General features: G+C 37.7%; 2 protein-coding genes and 2 non-coding genes across 15 annotated transcripts in view; 1 reads left to right on the forward strand and 3 right to left on the reverse strand.

Moving 5' to 3' along the window:
* LOC135767009 (GTP-binding protein 4-like) overlaps window positions 1-17494 on the forward strand; it is a 326314-nt gene that overhangs the window by 25253 nt on the left and 283567 nt on the right. The gene's annotated exons all lie outside the window — the stretch shown is intronic.
* Window positions 597-17244, reverse strand: puf60a (poly-U binding splicing factor a). Of its 12 annotated transcripts, none has more exons than XM_065276559.2 (14): window positions 17171-17244; window positions 16249-16334; window positions 15528-15636; window positions 14000-14095; window positions 13139-13228; window positions 12880-12948; window positions 12441-12602; window positions 12265-12357; window positions 11966-12179; window positions 11467-11657; window positions 11120-11209; window positions 8072-8183; window positions 1414-1661; window positions 597-1314 (listed from the first exon to the last, which is right to left on the reverse strand). In XM_065276559.2, the coding sequence occupies exons 4-14, from the start codon at window positions 14078-14080 to the stop codon at window positions 1015-1017; spliced, it is 1650 nt and encodes a 549-aa protein (XP_065132631.1). In that variant the 5' UTR covers window positions 14081-14095; window positions 15528-15636; window positions 16249-16334; window positions 17171-17244; the 3' UTR covers window positions 597-1014. The 12 variants fall into 12 exon arrangements, with proteins under 12 accessions (XP_065132631.1, XP_065132632.1, XP_065132633.1 ...); XM_065276560.1 differs by having other exon boundaries at window positions 17165-17244; XM_065276561.2 differs by lacking the exon at window positions 15528-15636.
* LOC135767520 (small nucleolar RNA SNORA57) lies at window positions 12670-12806 on the reverse strand. The gene has a single exon (XR_010542058.1). It is a non-coding gene; the product is annotated as a small nucleolar RNA SNORA57 (small nucleolar RNA).
* On the reverse strand, window positions 13435-13572 carry LOC135767522 (small nucleolar RNA SNORA57). The gene has a single exon (XR_010542059.1). It is a non-coding gene; the product is annotated as a small nucleolar RNA SNORA57 (small nucleolar RNA).

Genomic DNA, 17494 nt, shown 5'->3' on the forward strand with positions numbered 1-17494 from the left:
GCTGGCTGTTCACAGCGCTCTGTGCCAAGCACATTAATAGAGAGGCGAAGGGAAGGAAAAGATGTGGTAGAAAAAAGTGTACAAGCAATAGAGATAACCGCACCCTGGAGAGGATTGTGAAACAAAAAAACCATTCAAAAATGTAGGGGAGATTCAAAAAGAGTGGACTGCAGCTGGAGTCAGTGCTTCAAGAACCACTATGCACAGACGCATGCAAGACACGGGTTTCAGCTGTCGCATTCCTTGTGTCAAGCCACTCTTGAACAACAGACAGCGTCAGAAGCGTCTCACTTCTGAACTGATGCTGATTGGTCCAAAGTTATGATCTCTGATGAAAGTACATTTAGCATTTCCTTTGAAAATCAGGGTCCTAGAGTCTAGATGAATAGAGGAGAGGCACACAATCCACGTTGCTTGAGGTCCAAGCTTCGAATTCATATTCATAATCCCAAAACTTTTGGCAAGATAGTGCTCAATCTTTGATTGATTAAAATATCAGTGTACTCAAAATGGAAAACTAATTCAAGCCTACATACTAGCTGTATTTCCCATATTACCTGTATGAGAGTTCATAAACAGTAAACATAGCACAGGACTCAAATGTCATAGTTGAATTTATTGTTCTGGCATTTGAAACCAAAAGCATCATAACAGGCTAATGAGAATACTTTAGGAATAAAAGACAAAGCAACTGAATTTTAACTTTATCTGATGGGTTGGAGGGCTTCCAGAGGAGTTTAACCAATAACCAAAAAAAAAGAAGGGTGGAATCCAGTCATTCACATTAGGGTACAGCAACAATAAAAAAAATACTCATAAGCGTTTCCTTGCCTCTGTCCCATGAAGGGATAACATTAATAACATTAATATCAACATTGATAAAAAATAATTACAAGTTATAAAGAGAAGCCAATGCCACTGGGAATAGCGGTCGGCAACTGTGTCTGTGTGAGAGAGGAAATGATGGAGAGATGGAGAAAGAGGTTACGGTGGGCAAAATGTACTTTTGACAGTCTATGCGGAGAGGTCACTGTTTTCAAATCGCTCCTGATCGTAAACTTCAGCGATGACCTTCCGACCTCCGAACCAGCGGTTGTTAAGGGCATGAATGGCCTTGTTCATCTCTGACGCCGCTGAAAACTCAACAAAGATCTTGACAATGACTTCAGCATCCTCCTCCTCACCCTGCTTCTCCTGGTAGATTATAACTCTATTAACAGCACCAAACTTCCCACATTCTTCCGTTACTTCTCCTTCCAGATCATCATCGATGTCCTCAGGGCCAACCATGTTTCTGAGCACCATAACCGTTGACTGTGAAAAGAGCGAATGAGAGCAATGTTTTAAGATCACCGTATTCCACTACACCACTGTCAATGTTTTTTGATACACACATACACACGCGTAACTGACCTCTTGTTTCCTCAGCAGTTTCTGCATGACCATATGTCTGGCACTGCTTCCCGAGATGCTCATGTGTTCCTGTTCACTAAGCATCTCCTGACCCGTGCCGTCTTGAGCAGATTCCTCCTCTTGCTTCTCTTTTATGGCCTCTTGGGCCGCAGCCACAGCTGCTGACAGCGATGGAGGGGAGGCTAAAACCGGGTTTACGAGACCCACCTGTGGCACAACAGGTAAAGAGGGCCGGGCTGGTGTCACTCCTGCAAATAAAAACGCACGAGCCAGTGTTTTAAATGTGGTCTTGAAGAGATGCTAAATCCCTATTAAAATCCTCTCTATGAATGCGAGATGGGCTTTTGTGCAGATTTTAGGGGCTTTACAGGACCATCTTTTGTCATTTTCCCTAACAAACATCTAAAGATGATTTTTTTGTCTTTTACCTCAAAAGTACCAAAACAAAATGCAGTAATCAAATATTCATGTAAATGATCCTTAAAAGCAAAGGAAAAGAAAAGGGAAACAGGAAAGGATAAACAAAAAATTTATATAAAGCCAGACAGATGGTGGCACTAATATTTGACCAACTTCTTATGTAACTGCTTGTAACTTGCCTCTGAGAGCACAATGCTCAGCATTTATTAAAACTAAATAGCAGAAAGAAGTTAATACAATGGGGGTCACCCCATCCTCCCTTGCTTTGGCTTCCTCAGCCCCCCTCATGTCAGTTTGGATGATGGCGCATATTAAGATGTATTCCACAAGAAACACACAGAGACTCACTGGCAAATAGCAATGAGAGATATGTTTATGAGGGGAGGGGCTAGAAACAGTCCTCTTCAAACTTGGTTGATCAGTGTGCAGCAAAGGGGAAGGGTTAAGAGGCCACGGTCAGGGCGAATGTGGAGAATAAAGACAGGGAGGGGAAGAGAAGAGAGAGAAAAAGAGGAGAGAGACAAGGAGAGAAGAGAAAATAAAAAAGAAATCTATTAGTGGACAGAATCCCACGACAGGCCATGTTAAACTGAGCACTGTGTAGGAGACAACAGAAACCTGTACAGGAAGAGAAACTGTACAAATAACAGCTAACCTGAGACATTGAAAATTAAGATGATCAGAATCAGTATGAGCTTAACACAAGACAACCAAGACTGATCGAAGGCACTTAAAATTAGGGACGCAATATAAACCACAGCTGAAGCAATGTGTATTATTAGATGCACATGGTAAATTATTTCTGTGTAAACGACAAAAAGGAAATCACGTCACAGGATGGGTCAGAATTGTGTACTTATTATCCATGACTACCAAGGCACTGTTTACAGAACAACATAAAAAAAACCCCCGAAAACGTGTTAAATGTTTTGGCTGTTGGCTTAAACGACAACAAAGTCCTGAAAATGCAAAATTTTGAAAATGCGATTTAAAGGGACACTCCACTTTTTTGAAAATAGGCTCATTTTCCAGCTCCCCTACACTCAAAAAAACGATTCCTGGCAATATTTACTTTTAAGTATTTGGATCATTTAGATTTTATTTAAATACTCGTTTTTTAAAATATATGTAATCCGATTTATTAGAATATATATAAATCTTTTCAATTTAAAAACTATTAGATTTAATCAGTTAAAATGTATGAATATGAATTAAATAAAGCTACCCGTGAAACAAACCGGATAAATTCTATGAGATTGATTTACATACAAGTGTCAGGAAACTGACTTTAGCAGAAGCGGAAATGACGTCTATTCACACTCCAGTCAGGAGGTGGCGCCAAAATCAAAAACAGACGCTACAGCACATGGACTTCGCCATTTTGCATTGGACTGGATCGTCATCTCACTAGTTTACGATCGCCAAATTGTAGGTGAGTAAAGTTAACAAGTTTGATGTGATTATCTAAAATATAATTGTCTGTTGTTTAATTACATGTGTGACGCGTTGCATGTTTCAGAGTAAAATACGCCTCACTACACAGATGGTCTGTTGGAATGTAAGTTACCCTGCAGTGTCTGTTGCTTTTATTGGTTATTTTTTGTGGTTTAATGTTTGAAACCTAAGAAATAAATAAAGTCATAGGCTACTGGAGACTTATCAGAATAAAATAATCATATAATCTCTGTGACTTTATTAACAAAAAAATGTTACAATTATACTATGTTGTTGAGTGCATTGTGTGTCTAACTAAAACTTTTTTTTTTACAGATACAGCATCATTTCATCGTCTATATGGTGGGATTTAATGAAAGAAAATCATTAAGTATTGTGTTTTTTAGTCTTGTTCTAGTTGAAGACATCTGTATCTACCTCAAAGAAGGCAAGGAGAGACACATTAAAGAATATGTGGTAAGTGTATGTCAACCTACTCTATTTTTATATCTATCTATTTATATGTATGTGTATGGGTATGTGTGTGTATATAAATATCTTATGGATAACTAGATGTTTAAACAAGGTGATTATCTGTTTTCAGGTCTTTTGATGGTTTTGTGACTAATGTTCTATTATTTTACACATTTAAATCAGTCTACATATTTTAAATATCAGAGTTTGTAAAACAATTTGCCTGCACATTTTTGAAAATTTCACTTTGACTGCTATTGGGACTGATTTTTTTGTTGTTCTTCTCCAGAATTGTGAAATTGGTGAGTTGGGGATTGCACAGACAGTGGAAGTTTTGCAAAACCTACTTGGTGTCACACATGGGTGTGAAATTACTTTTTGGACTCATTTATGCACTTAAACTGAACTACCAGAAGAACCTCAGGTGCACCTTTGACCTTTCAAAAAATCCTAATGGAACTGGACTTGATACAACCAAGCAATCACTGAAAGATGCTTCAGTGAATACCTGACAGACACGCTGATACATCCCCCTCAAAGTGGGTACATTTTTGTACATTTACAAGTGAACTTTTTAACATTAAAGGAATATTGCACTTTCATTAAACAAAAATACTGATAATTTACTGTCTGTCATCCAAGATGCTTGTCTTTTTTTGTTCAGTCGAGAAGAAATTATGTTTTTTGAGAAAAACATTCCAGGATTTTTCTTAATTTAATAGACCTTATTGGACCTCAACAGTTAAGTTTCAAAGCAGCTTTAAAGGGCTCTAAACGATCCCAACCAACCGAGGCATAAGGGTTTAATCTATCCAAAAGATTATCATTTTTGGCGAGAAAACTTTTAAAACACAACAACTTGTCTTGCATTATCCATGTGACACACAGTGCGACATTGTGTACTACGTAATAAATGTTAACACATCACAAATGTGAAACGCACATTTGTTGACCATTTTAAATAATAAACGGACCCAAAGACATTAATTAGTATCATTCCACATACAACAACATCTGAACGCTCCTCTTTCTCCTCGCTTGTAAACACTGGAACGGTAGTTTCAGTTATGTCATGCTAGTGTGTCAAACAGCTAGTGCAAAACGTTGTGATTTAAAAGTCCTCTTTTATTTTTATTTTTGAAAATGACAATCGTTTAGCTAGATAAGACCCTTATGCCTTATTTGGGATAATTTAGAGCCCTTTTAAATCTGCATTGAAACCGTAAACTTGAGGTCGAATAAAGTCTTAAATTGAGAAAAATCCTGGAATCTTTAACTCAAACTTTATTTCTTCTTGACTGAACAAAGAAAAACATAAACATATGGGGTTAGAAAATTATCTGGATTTTTGTTTTATTAAATTGGAATATTGCTTTAACAATTTTAAAAGTTGAAAAGTTTTTGAAAAATGTAATTGATGTATATCTAACATGTAATTAGAGATGCATGAAAATTGTTAATGGCACACAGCCACTCAAAACACTAAGCCATGTGCCATTTTTTTTTCTTACCACCCAATCATTCTAAATTATTATTATTACATCATGTCACAGATTTCTGAAAATCTTAAAGTAATGTTGTTGTCACTGATTTATGTCTACCTCGAGTTTTACAGGGTTTTTTGTATTTCTGCAGCCTGTTTGCTCAAAATGTTTGCTCTTATTTTTGGAATGAGGTTGATTGTGGCTGAAATTTCTGAAACACACTTATTTATTTATTTTTGCACACAATACGAGGTGTATAAGCCATGGCTGTCATGCTAGTTGTTAGCTGCTCTTTTTTTGCTGTCTTATGAGTAATGCCTTGAAGTATTAAATAAATTGATTGAATGCAAAACCAAGTGGTCTGGCTCTTCTTCTTTTTTGTGTTTTTTTGTTATAGCATATTGTGATTTAGGGTGAATGGAGGAGGAATATATAAATGTATAAATGGTTTATTAGTAAGATACTTAAATGTAATGCATTTTAAGTGAATTGGGTTTATTAATAAAGAATACATAATCCATTTTTTTAATGCATTTAAAACACATTGGATTAAGTAAAACTATTACATAAATTTTACTGGTTTCATTTACATATATCTAAAAAATATCTATCATATAAAGTTTATTTGTTTTTTTTAGATTAGAAGTATGTAATCCAAATGGATGGAAATGTTACATGTAATCAAAATACATAAATCTTATGAATTAGGCCTAAATATTTTTTTGAGTGTAGAGTAAAACATTTGATTTTTACCGTTTTGAAATCCATTCAGCCGGTACCACTTTTAGCATAGCTTAGCATAATCCATTGAATCTGATTAGACCATTAGCATCGCGCTCAAAAATAACCAAAGAGTTTCAATATTTATCCTATTTAAAACTTAACTCTTCTGTAGTTACATCGTGTACAAAGACAGACAGAAAATTAAAAGTTGCAATTTTCTAGGCCAATATTTTAAGGAACTATACTCTCATTCCGGTGTAATAATCAAGGACTTTGCTGCCGTACATTGGCTGCAGCAGACGCAATGATATTTTGTAGTACCCAAAAATAGTCCCCTGCTATTGAAAGTTACCAAGTAGGAAAAAAAAAAAAAAAAGGGAAAATATCGGAACTCTTTGGTTATTTTTGAGTGTGATGCTAATGGTTTAATCAGTTTTAATGGATTATGCTAAGCTATGCTAAAAGTGGTACCGCCAGACCAGGAGATCGGCTGAATGGATTCCAAAATGTTAAAAATCAAATGTTTAACTCTAGGGGAGCTGGAAATAAGCCTATTTTCCCTTAGTGTTCCTTTAAAGTGCAAGTTTTTCAAAAAAGGCATATTACTTGTCACGTTTACAGGCATGCGTGAGTACTAGGTGTGTGAACTGGTCTTGACTCGATTATGATTATTAGGTCTATGTTTCGATCTGATATCTTGATGAAAATGGGTTTCATTTAATCAGTCTCCTAAAAAAGAGACGCAAGCGAGAGAAAGGTGTGCATGATGTGAGAGGGAGAAAAACAAAAGAGGGAGACACAAAAAACCAGAGGAGGATGAGAGATGGAAGAGAGACGTGTGTGAACACTGTTTTTAATAATCGATTACTATATTAGTTTTTATGCAATAGTCGTTCACATTAGCATCACAATGCATCCATAAAATGATTATATTCAACAGCCCTAGTGAGTACTTGACAAACATAACAACGGTGGCCTACAGGACTGTGTTTATGCTACTCAAGATATGGATTTTATTAATGCTTTTCCAACAAAGTTTTTAGTACAATCGCTGTCGTGTAATTGTACTCTAAATTAGGGATGCATAACAATTAATTGCAATTAATCTATAATAGAATAAAAGTTTGTTTACATCGTGTGTGTATAATATCTTTGTATAGATAAATGCACACGCATGCATGTATATATTTAAGAAATGTTTACATGTGCATATACATTTGTATATTTATGTATAATTTATATTATATATAAATACAAATACTTATATTTTTTATTATACATGCTTGTTTGCATGTTTATATATGCATAATTATTATACACAGTTCACACACATACATACATACAAAAAACAAAAACTTTTATTCTGCTATAGATTAATCGTGATGAATTGTTATGCATACCTACCCAAAATGTTTTTGCCTTAATACCTGCACTTTGAGGGGGCTGAATTAAGAGACTTTCTACAGGGCAGCGGTTCCTAACCCTTTGGGATGAGGAGAGCGTTGCAGATAAACTTGAGAACTGAATGACATGGTATTGAATAATCTCCCATTCACATCGGCCTCTCTGTGAGACCCATCTCAGTGTTTATGCAGTGCTTAAGCCAAAATAAAGCACTAACAGACAGTTTTCATCTTTTTCACAGTTCAGTTTAAAAAGCTGTTTTGACAGATGTGTGTGTGAGGGGTGTGGAGAGTTGCCGCGAAATGCTGTCATGTTGTTATACTTGCAAAAAGGTTAAGAACCGCTGCGTTAGAGAGTTTTAACAGCCTTGTTGTTCGAAAAACCGTTTAAAGAGTCACATCCTTAATTATACAAAGCTAACTAATAAGACTAAATGAATGATAAAACTTAGTGTTGCACATCACCAGTGTGTTAGTCATTATTTTTAAATCATGATTCGGTTTGTAATGTCTCGAAAATCTTGTTTTTGCTAAAATTGGTAAAACTTTATTATTCATCCAAATTACAACTAAAATGCACCCCCCATTATACAACACATCAAGTCAGCCACATGCAAAACAAGTCCACATATATATCAAGTCTAAGCAAGGTAAAAACACTGCTTTTAGGGGGGCACAGTAATGGTACTATAAACCCCATTAAAGCATGTCTGTGTGTACCTGTAATGACCCCTGGTGCCTGAGCTGCCATGACGGCCTGAGGGAGCTGAGGCATGTTCAGGCCCGTCCCCGCGGTCATCGCTCCCAGGATAGATGCTCCCGCTACCGCTTCCTGGAAGAACAGAGTGGGACATATAGGAACACCGCCTGGACAGCGCCCGTTAAAAGCACACACAACACCAACGAGTGGACAGACACGAGACGGGACAGACAACACGAGACAAACACAGACCTTCACACACAGACAAGCCTTGGGCCAGCTGCATAAAAATGGGCTGTTTGTTTTTAATGGACTATTGGGAAATTAGATTTGAAACACAATACATTGACTACCATCACCAAATCTTGAAAAAAAACTATGTGAAAAAGCAGAAAGATAAACTCTTAGCCTCCTTTGATCAAAGTTCTTAAAGACACGCTGTATGCTAAACTGCCTCTAATGGCTTTGAAAGAAATTATCTACATAGGGATGTGCGATATTGGCACACAAAAAAAAGAGAGAGAAAAAAACCCACTTAAATCTAGGTACTTGATTTTTGCGGATAAGCATAAACTGACAATATTTTGCATCCCTCAATCTTATATTGTTATAGCTTCATCTTGCAAAACATGTCAATAGGACAGTCTGTAAAGGGGGTCGCACACCGGACGCACCGCATCGAGTCGCACCTAGGTCAACTCGGAGGTATCGTAAACTGGAAGTGCACATTAAATAGCGCAAACTTAGTCAGATAGTGTCCACTCAGAGATAAAGTTAGAAGTGACCAAACACATCAACGTTTTTCCTATTTAAGACGAGTAGTTACACGAGCAAATTTGGTGGTACAAAATAAAACGTAGCGCTTTTCTAAGCGGATTTAATAGAGGAACTATATTGTATGGCGGAACAGCACTTTTGGGAGTACTTAGACTCGCCTGAAAAATCCGCTCCCCTTCTCCCTCTCATAATGGGAGAGGGAGGGTGTTACTGCGCCAAGTCGAAGTACTCCCAAAAGTGCTATTACGCCATACAATATTGTTCCTCTTTTAAATCCGCTTAGAAAAGCGCTACGTTTTATTTTGTACCACCAAACTTGCTCGTATAACTACTCGTCTTAAATAGGAAAAACGTTGATGTGTTTGGTCACTTCTAACTTTATCTCTGAGTGGTACCATTGAATAAATGGGGATAAGCTAAATGCTATCGAAGTGTCGCAGCGCGCCCCAGCGCTTACGTGCACGCACTAAGATGATAGAGGAATGTATCAACTCTTCTTAGTTAAGGTAATAATATATTTTAATATTGAAAATTAGTAGACTATTCCTTTAATATAACCACCAAACAATTGTTATCAGCAGATAATTAATATGGGTCACCAATAGACAGAATTTTCGGCTATCGGTGGAAAACTTTAAAGCAAAACTCCACTGTTTTTTAATATTTTACTATGTTCTTACCTCAACTCATTGTCTAAGTCGTGAAAAAATACAAAGATATCATCCTATTACTGAAATATAGCAAAATCGCATTACAAAGGTTTGCAATAACTAGATGAGTTTAATACTTCCAAAATATATGCACGGTCCAGATTTTAGGTTGAGGTTTTCTAATAATGCTTGCTTTTCCCAGATAAAATGTGAAACATCTATGTTGGTTATATAGTTTTCAGATTTTAAATATATTTTATAAGAATTAAAATCTATTTTACAAACTAAAAACATTATATTGCATACTGCGTTATGTAGCAAGTTAACAAAGTTTTGCCTTAACAGAAAAATCTCAGCACATTTAGTACTTCTGCAAAGAGAATTATCCAGGTAATCTAGACTATCAATGTTAAGGGATTTAAAGTAGACACTGCTCAACCAGAAAGTTTTTCGAGAAATAATCAGGTAAGCAGCTAACATCTAAGTGAAATATAAACATGCGTACAATCTGATGAAGAAACGTTTACAGTAAAGCATCTAGCCTTGTTTATAATTGACGCATCCACATAAGCGCACTGGGCAGCATCGCAGTGTGGGCAGTCAGTTTTTTGTAACTTTGAAAACGACTCTGTATCCGAAAATGACCTCCCTTGAGGCTATTCTGGCTATTTTTGATCGCTTTGATCAATACGTGGAAAACAATGCATAGTCTTTACTTGAAAATACTATTTCCATACTGATCAGATAAAGTATGAAAAGTTTACTTTTTTTGGAAATTATGGAATTATTTGTAATAATTGTACTGCAGGATAAGGAATAAAACAAACCTTAAGATTTCAGATGTATTGTTTGTTTAATTAAAACGTAAATGAAATTATAATGTTTAATGAAGACATACAGATTGTTGTTTGTTGATTTCTCCTATTTTGATGTGTGAGGGTTGTTGCGCAACAGCCTCAAGTATAGTATAGTATAGCACGTCAAGTATAAACGCCTCGTCGTGCGAAGTGAGGCGCGAATATAAACAAAGCTTCAGGCATTTCATGCAACTGGGCCCAAGACCAGAAATAAAGTTCAAGAATATAACGAAATCTAAATTGATCATTAGAAATTGATTTTAAATAGAATCAACAATTACATTATTAACACACTGCTGCATAAGTATGAATTTAACTGCTTACAAATCATGTTAAATCATCTATGAATGACAAGAATGGGACAACATGGAACTAAGAATTAGATCACTAACCATACATTTTAAAAGTACATGGTACAGCAAGTTGTAAAATCTATGCAATAGCACAGATGTAATAAAGGTCACTAAAATTGAGGTATTTAAAAAATAAATTAAAGTCACACCCTTTAACAAAGTGCATATAAGGAAAGCCTTAAAGCTTACGAGACATCATGAATGTCCACTTAAATTCAGCATTTACAATTTTTTGGGGAAGAGGTGCTACTTAAAGTCACCTGAAAATAATGGGCCTGTCTTATAAACATTCTCCACCTAGCACACTATTTCAAACAGACAGCATCAATGTTACTGGGAGGTCCTGAAGACAAGACTCTCCCCACACTCATATTCTACACAAAACAAAAAGGCACCAGCGTGCTTTGAACAGAATTTCCTGAAAAATTTACCAGACAGTTGAGGAAGTCTTCTGTCCGATTCTCCGGCTGGGACAGATTCCATGCCATCTGTTTTTGGAGTTTACACGCTATGTTATCTTTCTGCATGTAAAAGCTCTGTCTCAAATAAGTAATTCTGTGTCATAACTAAGTCTTCATGCCAGTCAAAGCCTATGCTGACTAAAATCAAGCCCTTACATACAGCACCAAGTGTCTGCTGTAGCCTTGCTAAGCCAATTAAATCACTCTGCCTTACTTTACAAAAGGAAGAAATTTAATGCCAAAGGAAGCAGCCGCTCACACGCACTCACACACACTCCCTGACTAACAATAGATGGCAGAAGTGTCAATGCGCTCACCTGTGCGGTGATTTTGGCTGTGGCGGCAGCTGCCGCTACGGCCGCGGCAGGAGGCAGGCCGCCCGGCGTCGTCGGCGTCAGAAGGGGCATTGGAGGCGTGACGGCCTTGCCCACGCGCAGATACTGCCCTCCCAAGTCGAAGAGGTTCATGGAGGACACGGCGTCCTGCGAGGATTGGGCCTTATCATACTCTACAGGGGAAACAGGAAAGACTAAGACTCAACAGCATCCAAGAAGAATCAGCATAAATCTACCAGAGCTCTGAGACAGTTACTGTGTAATTACCAGCGGGCACTTATGGCACAAATGTCCGTTACAGAGCCTAAGAAAACAACGACAACAGAAATAAAAAACTTACTATGAAAGCATGTGAGGAACCTGCCCCCACCCTTCTCTATCCCCTGTGAGACATGTAGAGAACAGCATTCTGCCATGACCGACTGCTCTCAGTCAGATACATTTATATTCAACCGAAGCCTTGAAGTAGCCGCCCGCTCACCTATGAAACCGTATCCTTTGTGTTTTCCCGTGGTGGGGTCTCGTGCCAGCATGCAAGACTTGATTCTTCCGAAGGCCTCGAATACGCTCTTAATGTCATCGTCTGACAAGTCGGGATGCACGGACGCCACGTATATTCGGTTGAAGGCGCGCGCTTCTTCGGCTAACTGGTCTATGATTGGTTGAGCTTGGCCGATGTTGCTTGGTCGGCCCACCTATAAACGAGTGTTGAAACAACATAGTAACCGAATACTACAAGTACATTAAGGTTATACAAGTTATTATAGTCCAAGTGCTCACCTTAATGTTTCTACCGCCCAGCATGACGGAGTTCATCTGTTCTAAAGCGAGCTGTGCTGCTTCTGGTACTTCGTACTCTACAAATGCAAAACCCTGCAAAGAAATCATCTCATCGTTAATAAAGATGCCACAATTGTCAAAAACAATTTGTTAGCTTACAGGCAAGTTATTCTGACCTTGTGTTTCAATGTAACAGAGTCCCAAGACATATCAATACTCTTGATGGGACCAAAAGGAGCAAAGGCCTGTCGAATGGTGTCCTCTCCAAGTTCATAGTAGATGGACCCGACATAAACCCGGCACATTATGGCTAACGCTCGTTGCCTCTGGGCTGCAACCTGTGGCGGACAATTAAATCCATCAGATAGGGTCAGACATCATAAATAATACTGATTTATAAAACTTGATTGTTCCAATGACTGAGGATAGAACCAGCAGACCGTGAACATGCTGGCACCGAAGACATTACACTGGCTTTTATTTACCTCCGTACATTACACACATGAGTACCAAACAACTACATGTATGCCAAGAAATGGAGGGGAGCACGAGCATTCATCTTTGACTAATAATATCTTTACAAACAGTGCAAAAAGCAATAAAAGTTGGACTTACAGACTGTAGTGGTGAGAGGGGATCTCCAAAACCCATTGTTAATGAGGCCATCTGAAGAGAATTAGGGAGCTGTCAGCAAAAAACATCAATCACTGTTATTAAAAACAAATCGCTGATGTAACTAACTGCTTTAGACCAAGAATTGTGACAGTCTGGCTGTAATAAAGTAAATAACAGTGTTGCTAAAATGGGTTAAGCTTTGAATGACAACTGTGTAACAAAGTGTAAACGTACTATATCAACTTTCGAGCTGTTTTACCTGTAGGTTACTGAGCTGTTGCTGCTGATGAGCGAGGGTCTGCTTGACCAGGACGCTCTTGATGCTTTGTTCCATGGCATACTTCTTCGCCTAAAGTACAAAGCAGAAAAAACACAAATTTAAAATTACACAATGGCAAAGAAATTAAAGCCTGGTTTCACAGACAATGTTTAGCTAAAGCCAGGACTAGGCCTTAGTTAAATTAAGATGTTTAAGCATCTTTTATAAACATGTTAGCACAGATAATTTAACTGGGTGCATGTAGTGCAATACGAATGTTCGCCTACTTTACATACGAGTGTACCAGCAATTGAGAATAGTACTAGCAGATGGTCACATGCCACTAGTACCGAAGGCATAGCACTGGCACTGATCTTGTCCACTGCTTAAACACATGTGCACTGAACAAACACATGCTTATTAAGCTCAAGGACATTAAAAGGGCTTTCACATTATCTGGTTTATAGCCTGGTCCAAACCAGAGTTCTCATTTCCATTCACATTATATAACTGAGGTCCAAACTATGGCATGCTTGCATCACCAAGGTGCAGCTACGTACCCATGTTCCTAGGTAATGACTATGAAGGGACAAAAAGTACTCCTGCTTGCATCAAAGTTTTTAAAAAAAAAAAAATACATAAATCTGCATCTTTTTAGCAATGACGCTGGGAGTGACAATTTTTTCTGACCAATCAGTGATCTGCAGTGTTACACGTCACGTTTTTGGAATCAGTATGGCTCGCTTGGAACACCAACCGAGGTAGTACTAAAATAGGATCAGGTAATAGGTACAGTACACAGTGGAACCCAACCCAAAAGTGATTCTATAGAAATTCTTGTAGGTCTCTGAAATTTCTTACCTTCTGCAGTGCCTCCTGCTGTTCAGGGGTGAGGGGTGGCAGGCCAAGCTTCGAGGCCGTGCTCTGTCCATTCTCCATCATCAGAGCCTCGCCTCCCTGCACAAAGCACACGCACCTGTCAGAGCTGATGATGCAACACACACACAAACACACACACTCATTCACACACACACACAGGACAACTTACTTTCAGCTTTTATCTTTTAGTTTAAGAGCAAACTCAAAATAAGAGGCACATAAAATTTGTTGAACACAAATTATGATATTTTGAAAAATGATAATAACATAAGAGATGTGAGGTACCATTTACTTCCATAGTATTATTCTTTCCTACAATGGAAGTCAATGGTACCCCAGATCTTGTTGGTTACAAGCATTCTTCAAAATAACTTCCTTTGTATTAAACCAGAAGAATTTTTTTTTACAACTTAAGCGTAAGTAAATAATGAAAGAATTTTACTTTTGTTGGTGAACTATCCCTTTAACAACAGTGTATGATTTACATTTATTTCATCCTAATAAATGCAATGTCATCACTTAAAGGGACACTCCACTTTTTTGAAAATAGGCTTACTTTCCAGCTCCCCTAGAGTAAAAAAAAAAAAAAAGATTTTTACTGTTTTGGAATCCATTCAACCAAGTTCCAGGTTTTTTGCATAGCTTAGCATAATTCATTGAATCTGATTAGACCATTAGCATCGCACTCAAAAATGACCAAAGAGTTTCGATAATTTTCCTATTTAAAACTAAGACTCTTCTGTAGTTACATCGTGTACCAAGACCAACGGAAAATGAAAAGTTGCGATTTTCTAGGCCGATATGGCATAAAAATAAAGGACTTTGCTGCCATAACATGGGTGCAGCAGGCGTAGTGATATTACGCAGAGCCGAAAATAGTCCTCTTGGTAACTTTCAACTTTCCGCCGTTTTTAGTACATGATGTAAATACAGAAGAGTCAAGTTTTAAATAGGAAAAATATCAAACTCCTTGTTTTTTTTTTGGGCACGATGCTAATGGTCTAATCAGATTCAATGAATTATGCTAAGCTATGCTAACAGTGGTAGCGCCAGACCCGGAGATTGGCTAAATGGATTGCAAAACGGTAAAACTCAATTGTTTAACTTTAGGGGAGCTGGAAAATGAGCCTATTTTTATTTTTTAAAGTGGAGTGTCCCTTTAAGGTTATGGCTGAAAAGACCTGAAATTTTTATATCCGCATGCCAGAATGATTTTCAAAAGTTTGAGCTTGCTCTAAAACTGGTTTCTAAAACATTTCAGGACATGTTTGAGTCTAGCGTTTAACATTAGACTCTGAAAGGCTGTAATTCTGTGCAGCTGATAATGAATAAAGCCTTCTGTATACATTTACACAAGGGGAACCATGCCTTCATAGCACATGGCAACCTTCCCCCTTATTGGAAACAAACTGATATTGTTCATAACAGGGGGACCTTATGTCCTTAGAGTGCATATGCCAAAGTATGTGAACCCTCTTATTTAATACTACACAAGAGAAAACTTAAGTACCTTTGCTCAAATGAACTCCAGAGTGGTGCACTGCCCCCCCTTAAGGAGGTTTGAACCCAAAAAGTTCTGCCATTGGCTTTGGATATATAGTACAGTCAAGAGATATGTTCTACAGCACAGACGACACAGAGAGAAACGACAAAAAAGAAAAAAAGAAAAGAAAAAACACAAACCTACTTAGAACAAGAGAACTGGATAGGGAGACAACAATTTGAGATCACTGACATCCAAATCCAGGGAAAAACGGCATTTACGACAAGTAACCCTGGGTGACAAGCCTTAAGGCAATATATGACGTACTTATTGTAAAGCCACCAAAAATCATGTTCAATGATTCTTAATGGGATGACAACAAACAAATCAATTATTTTTTTTCATTGCATTGATATTAGTGCAAGAAACGTGCACATTGCTCAAACAAATTTGGGGACACCGGGTTGAATGACTATTTTAAATGACAAATAATGATCAACAAGATAATGAATGCGTCTATGACGCTGTATTAAAAAATCTCCTTATAATCTACTTACTATTTAAAGTGCCTTTATGGTGAATAGCTTACTGCTTTCAAAGCCCTTATGCAAAAAGAAATGTAGTTGTCTGGTGCTTTATGTAATAATCCAACTATTTAAAGGACATCTGACACCTCAAATACTTTGCAAACCCCTTTCATAACAAGGAGCATTGCAGTGTCAGGGTGAGCAGTGGAAACGGCCCTTACCTAGCACCTGCTCTCCGTTGGGGTGTCTTGTTGTGAGGTTACTCGTGAGATTATATATGGGGAGCTTTTACTGTTCAAAACACAGTCTATAAGGAAAGAAAGATGATTCAGTAAACTCATTTGCACTGCAATACTGCGTCCATTCCCAAGTTAAGGGTGAACGTCCAACAAAAGTTATTCAACGTTACATAGAATGGGCTTCGAGATATCTGCAAAACGTTGTAGCGGGGGCCACTTATGTGCCCAGCCCTGATAAAGGGTTGGGCTCTGAGACTGACCCGTCTATGTGGCCTGCTCTGATATACTTTGATTTCAGAAAACCCTTCGTATAAGCATTTGCTGGACATGGCTCTTGCCATCTGTTTACTATTCCCCCTCCCAACGTTCTCTCAGGCCATAAATCTTTATCGAGTAATGTTAAACCTAACATAAAATAAAAAATGGGGAGTAAACACAACTTGTTATTGTTATCTGAACATTAAAAAAATACATCAGCCCAAGCACTTGGGTTTTTCCTGTGCCATGTATTAGCTGCAGCAAAGTTGATTTGGCTTGTGGATGACAATGTGAATGGATTAAAGCATTAGTTGATGTAACGCGGAAAGAACGGGTTTATGTTCCCGGTTTAAGAAAATACAAACAAAGACGAATATTTTTGTAAAATACTAACACTTTAAAACGACATTAACACTTGAAAATTATTATGAATCACTGGGATCTCTGGAAGACAGGCAGCAGCAGGCCGTTGAGGAAAATCCCGCTCGCGGTGAGCTAGGCTATTTAGCCAAGCCTCTGCTCATCTATTTTAAGCAGTTTCAAACAACACCTTTGTCATGATACGTAAACTTATGTCGCTAAACATGTAAATGTTTGCATATCTGACGAAATTTTCAAGTAAAAATGTCAAATGCATTACATTTACCGCTGAAACAGCCACCGCCATAGAGCACACTTTCCTGCAGCACCAACGTCCACAAGGCGAGGAAGACTATGAAATCTCGCGGGATAGGGCGAGAGTTACGTACGAGTCCTCGCGCAGCTGCAATGTCGGGCCGTGCAGTGTCTAAAAAAATCTGTGTATAAATCCCGAGGTAGCAATACTGGTTCATTGTTGCCAACTTAGCAAGTTTGTTGCTAGATTTTGCAACATTTTTTAAAAGCACCTACCAACAAATTTAGCATTTAAAACAAATATCAACTTTAAAAAGATTTACATCATAAAAATACATGTTTTCATTTTAAATTA

This window comes from Paramisgurnus dabryanus, chromosome 6 (genome assembly GCF_030506205.2).
Source record: "Paramisgurnus dabryanus chromosome 6, PD_genome_1.1, whole genome shotgun sequence".
Lineage (NCBI taxonomy): Eukaryota > Metazoa > Chordata > Actinopteri > Cypriniformes > Cobitidae > Paramisgurnus > Paramisgurnus dabryanus.

Bases quoted from the DNA above. Each gene is read 5' to 3' on its own strand.
- puf60a (XM_065276554.1), bottom strand. From the start codon at position 17,191: ATGGCGGTGGCTGTTTCAGCGGTAAAT. The intron at 14,096-17,164 runs GTAATGCATTTG...TGCTTTGTGCAG, and splicing joins TGGCTGTTTCAGCGGTAAAT to GGAGGCGAGGCTCTGATGAT. The intron at 1,315-1,413 runs GTCAGTTACGCG...CTCTTTTCACAG, and splicing joins AACTGCTGAGGAAACAAGAG to TCAACGGTTATGGTGCTCAG.